A 5,680-nucleotide genomic window follows, 5' to 3' on the forward strand; every position below is an offset into this window, starting at 1 on the left:
TTATCAAATTATCACTTTATTTCAAGAATTTAAGCTGATAGGCAAAAGAATTTGAATTACAAAGAAAGATTTTCTCAATTACAACAATATGTACGGTAGGGAATAATATTCCATAAATCAACGGATCAGCTAGTTGAGCTCCGCCTCCACGGCCTCCTCAAGCCAGAACTGAGACTCCTCCATCAACTCAGGGCTGAGTCTGAACATCAAGACACAAAATTCCATCTGATTTAGCGCCCCATCGCCGTCCAAATCACCTTCCCTGACCATGCTCACAAGCTCGTCCTCCTTCAAGTCCTGTAGACCCAGAAGCGCAGAATTCCTCCTCAGGCTCTCCAAAGTGATCACCCCCTTGTCCTTGTCCATCAGCAACTGAAACCCATTACACAGCTCCCTTATTAGCCCATCGCCACCCAGTCTGTCAGCCATCACCGGCAGCAAATCTTCAAAAGCAGCCCCTCTGCCAATCCCTGCCATTGATGAAGAGCCCTTTGTTGCTTGTGATTTTAGAGAAAGAGAGATTATTAAGAACAGATTTGATCGCCGACGCACCGTTGTCTATGGGTGGGTTAAGGGAGTGAATGAACACACACATATATATGGAAAGAGGGGATCAGAAGGGGTTCTTGGAAGGAACACGTCATGGCTTTCGCAATGGATGACAGCACAAGAACAGGGTGTTAATTGCTGGTCTACTTTGATTCTCTGCTAGGTTGCAAATTGCCTCTCAGTTTCGTAGAAGTTTGTCAGGGGCATTCATGCCATTTGGGAAAGCTTAATTTTTTTTTGACTCGGCCAGTGGGTTGCCTATGTCAAGGGCATAATTGTCATTTTAGTTCTGCTTCCTTTCCAACTTGGTCGGAGAATTGGATATATGGGGTAATTATTTATTTGAAAAACCAAAATTGTTGTATATTACACCCTGACTCATCCTATCCTGGCCTCCTATTGGACTACATGAGTGTTTATCAGTTTTTAATTATTTAATTAATTTTTTATTTTATTTTATTTTTTTAACGTTGGCTATTACTTTTGAAAAAAATTTAAAATACAAGGTTAGAATCACATGGTCTAAGTGTAGATATTACATGCTCTATTAATTTTATTAAAAATACATTAGAGAATCAAATAAAAATACTCCATAGAAAGATGTGACACTTTTTTTTTTTAAGAGGATGGACCTCCCATGTATGCAGACAATTCAATACCCCTCTAGTTGCCTTAATTAGATGTCCATATCGACTCTAATGCCTACCATCTTTTTCATCGTCTACAAAATTTGGAGGGCATTACCTTCCAAAATCACTCCATAAAAGTCAAATTCACAACTAAAATTTACAACCCTCAACACCGCTGTGGCTTCTGCAAGATTCGGTGCAGTGATGCATGTATTCTTTTGGGGCTTATAAGGTTGTCAACTCTGATTATAACACTGGTGCCCATCTTCTTTTGATTTTTGCCCACCGCCGCATCCCAATTTATAATACCTCTACTGCCTGGGAATGTTGTTTTGAGTGGCAAGTACTCTTGCTGTTCTGGTATTTGCTTTCTGTGTGTGAGTCGCAGGTCTTCCTTTCCTGAGTGGTGAGATTTGTTTCCTTTTGCATTGGTTTGAGTTCCTTTCGAATATATGGTTAACGTGAGTGTCAACATGGGAGGATCCAATAAATGGCACCTTAATTTGGGTTCACTTTCTCGAAAAGATTTCGGGAAAAGTTACATGAAATTTGAAGGAAGAAGCGAATAAGGCAGACAATTATTCCCATGAGGTCTCTTTCTTTTACTTGTTTACTTCACTTCAATGCTAAGAAAGTTTGTTGCAATCCAGCATATCTACAACTTTTGAGGTGGATTTAATTAAAGCTAAGTTAAACCTACAGCACATAATTAAAGTAGAGTTACTAGTCTATCTTCGGTTACGAAATGACCTTTAAACAGAACTCTACCTAGGTTTGGAAGGATAAAGTTTTCAATTTGATTGGACAAGATTTATTTTTATTGTGTTTGTTTTGGCGTAAAATAATTTTTGCATTTTTTGGTGTTTGGTGTTACGAGAAGTAATAGTCAATCAAAAATATTTTCGGTTTGATTGAGAAAGCTTTTTAAACTTTTGTAAATGGGTTCTACTTTTTGAAATCGTAAATCATTTTTCGAATTTGAACTTCTCATTCTTAAATCGCCAAACCTCTACTAGAACTTCGTTGGAACTCAAATTTGTAAGTAAAATATATTTTTTTTAAAAAAAATTATTTATATTAATATTTTTATGTTGTAAATAAAATCTAAATTTTATATGTTAATAAGATTAAATTAAAATATTTATAATTTTCAGTACGCGTCAAATGCCAATTTTTTTGTTGTTTTTTTTTAAAAAAAATATTTTTTGATGAAAAACATTTTACATCGAACCAAACGAAGTCTAATTTAGTCTATTAAACTAAAATTGACATGTGTTTTTTAAAGCATTTAAAAGTTACAAACTTTAAAGGCACTATGACTAAATTATGTATATATATTGGAAGAAAAACTCTGACTGGCCGGCTTGGAAAAATGATTTTGACCAAAACCTATACAAGCAAAGGTTTCCTCCCAAATTACATGATTTTGACCAAAACCTATACAAGCAAAGGTTTCCTCCCAAATTACATTCAATATCAGAAAGGCATGAGAATATGTAACTTTCACCATTGAAACCTCCTCTGCACAAGTCCAAAAAGTAAATCACCAAGAATGACATTTTTGTTTCCAATTTGTGAATATGAAAGAGGCCTAATAAATTATAAAAAGAAAAAGAAAAAGAAAAAGAAAAAGAAAAAGAAGAAAGGAATTGAAAGAGATGTGAATGAACCCTAGTGGTGGTCATACTCCTCGATGCTTATACTAGACCTACTTTTCGTATTTTTAATATTTGATCAATTTTTGACGTTTAAATAGAAGATTATACAGTAATTAAAAATAAAAATAACGGAAATAATAAATTTAATTTTAATGGGAGACAAATTATTTATTTTTTCTATTGGACATACTGTTTTATGAGCGAGTCTCCTTATTTTTCTAATAGGGATAATAAATTCATTAATTATTCTCCTAACGAAACAATGCGACTCATGCTTTATCTAACAAGAATTATAACTTATGACTAAAACCTTAGAGGTGAGTTTGAGATTGCAATTTTGTAGATAATAAGTGTAATTTTAAACCAAATTATAGAATATAAATCGTTTGGGAATTGCGTTTTCAAAAATTGCAATTTGAAAACATAGAAAATTTACCTTTTCAAATCGCATGTAAGATGATTTTTTTTTTAAAACGCAAAATTTTAAAGGCTAATTTGTAATTTTAAAGGCTAAACTGCGATTTTGCCAAACGTTTAATTGCGTTTTTAAAAATCACTTTTTCAAATCGCACATTTTAAAATCGTTATTTTAAATCGTAATTTTTGAAATCGCAATCCTAAATGAACCTTAATTTGTAATTGGAGCTATCTTTCCATTCTTGTAGACCCGTAACATCTGTTTTTCCTTGTTCAAAGACATTCACTGTCGTACAATACGTATGCATATCTACCCATGGCCTACGTATAACTTGCCAGGGTTGCCGCTGCTTCTATTGGTAACTTTCTGTTATGTGCTTTCTTATATGAAAGGGGGAAGAAGATGATAAACAGTGGATTAAGGCTCTTTGAGAAGCCTATCTCCCTTACAAACTATGGGTTATTCGATAGGCCCGAACTCTCTAGAAAATACTAAGACTCAATATTCTCTCTTTATACCTTCCTTCTCTGTTCTATGGATTTTTATAGGAGAGTGCCTTTTGCCACCTCATCCCCTTCTAGAGCCTTCGTGCTAACAGAACATGGTTAGGCCCTAGATGCTTCCAGCTCACTAACTTCTAGAATATCCATTATGTTCCTTACATACCCGCAATATCTCTTACACCTTCCCCAGAAATTAAGTAGTTTACTTTGAAAACATTTGAAATCTGTTATTGGAATTAATGTTCAAGTGACAAAAATTGACATTGGACTTTGAAATTTTTGCCAGTAAATGGAAAGCAGAAGAGAAAAGAATAAGAAAAAATCAAAAGTAGAAAATCAAATAGGGAAATGCTAAAATTATAACAAGTGCACATGTGGGTTCCTCTAATGTGCCTTAGAGTTGTGCACTTGTAGTGCATGTATCACTGCCCTATTAGATAATATCGTTCGAGCTAGGATTACAGTAGTACAAAGAAAGCTAGTCTTATGGACATCTTTTTCATATACTAGTTATGATTTTCAAGATTATTTAAGAGCATGTTTGGAATTGGGTTAAGAAATAAAATTTTTAAAGTTAAAAATAGTATTTTAGAAAAAGCTTCATCTTAAAGTTTTTTTCCAAATATCCCTTTTTTGCCATTTTTAGAGTAAAAAGTCAAATAAGTATGTTTGAAGAGTTTTTTGTTTGAAGACTCTTAAAAAGTCAAATAAGTACCAAACATACCAGTTTTTTGTTTGATACAATTTTTTAGGTACTAAAAATTCTTTTTAAGAGTCTTTTTAGGATTGTGTTTGAAAATAGAGCTTTTATATCCAAAAATAGCTATTCAATGGTGATTTTAAGAGCCATGTCAATTTTGAGGGGATAAAAGGAGGACAAGGGGATGATATGTAGCATTACTCTTTCCCTAAAAGTGTGTTTTGGTTTTTTTAGAGCAAAAGAGTCAAATAAGTACTTTTGCAGTTTATACTATAATTCCGTTTGAATTTGTGATTTCAAAAAGTGCGATTTGAAGAAGTGACTTTTAAAAATGTAGTTAAGCGTTTGACAAAATCGTAGTTTAGTCTTTAAAATCACAGGCCAGCCTTTAAAATTCAGCATTTTCATAAAAGCATCCCATTGTCTCCGATTTGAAAAAACAGTTTTCTGCGTTTTCAAATTTTAAAAACGCAATTCCCAAACGATTTTTTTTTTTTTTTTTTTTTTTTTTTTTGCGATTTGGTTTAAAATCACACTTTTTGTCTACGAAATCACAATTCTAAACACATTCTAAACATGCTCATTTTTGCTTCCCACAAATTTCTATGCACTGAAAAAACTTTTAAAATTTTTTAACCCAATCCCAAACCGACAAAAATTAGTTACAAATCAGTCTAATAAAGTGACATATGTTCTTAAAAGAAGTGAGAAACACATGTTTTCTGATTAATGCTGTTAATAAAACATGTGCTTCTCACATGGTAAGAAAAAAATGTCACTTTATTAGACTGATTTTTAGCAATACAAATCAATTTGTAGCTAATTTATATCCATCTCAAACAAGCTCTAAATTTGTTTAAGGTTACTACTAATTATTGTTTTTCAGTGCATATCAACAAATATATTGGACTCACCTTTTAAGATCTCGAATATTTTGTAGAACAGAGGATCTTAATAAACTAGTGAAAAATAAAATAAAGAAAAATGAAAAACAAAACACGCCCAGATTTATGTGGTTTGGCTTGGAGGCCTATATTAACGAGTAATTCTAAATGTCTATAATGTGTCACCTTTGTGTCCATCTTAAAATGAGGTGGCTTTAAAATTACCATTAGGCTTATGATTAATCATCATTGAATTTTGATCTAATGATGATTTTAAAAGCCATATCATATTTAAATGGATACAAAAGTGACACATGATGAACTTATAGAATTACTCGA

General features: G+C 32.7%; 1 protein-coding gene across 1 annotated transcript; it reads right to left on the reverse strand.

Annotated features, from left to right (window-relative positions):
- Positions 1-662, reverse strand: LOC133861436 (calcium-binding protein PBP1-like). The gene has a single exon (XM_062297229.1). It carries the CDS (start codon positions 475-477, stop codon positions 130-132), a length of 348 nt encoding a protein of 115 aa, XP_062153213.1. The 5' UTR covers positions 478-662; the 3' UTR covers positions 1-129.
- Between the last annotated feature and the right edge of the window lie 5,018 nt (positions 663-5,680).

This window comes from Alnus glutinosa, chromosome 2 (genome assembly GCF_958979055.1).
Source record: "Alnus glutinosa chromosome 2, dhAlnGlut1.1, whole genome shotgun sequence".
In the NCBI taxonomy this organism is placed as follows: domain Eukaryota; kingdom Viridiplantae; phylum Streptophyta; class Magnoliopsida; order Fagales; family Betulaceae; genus Alnus; species Alnus glutinosa.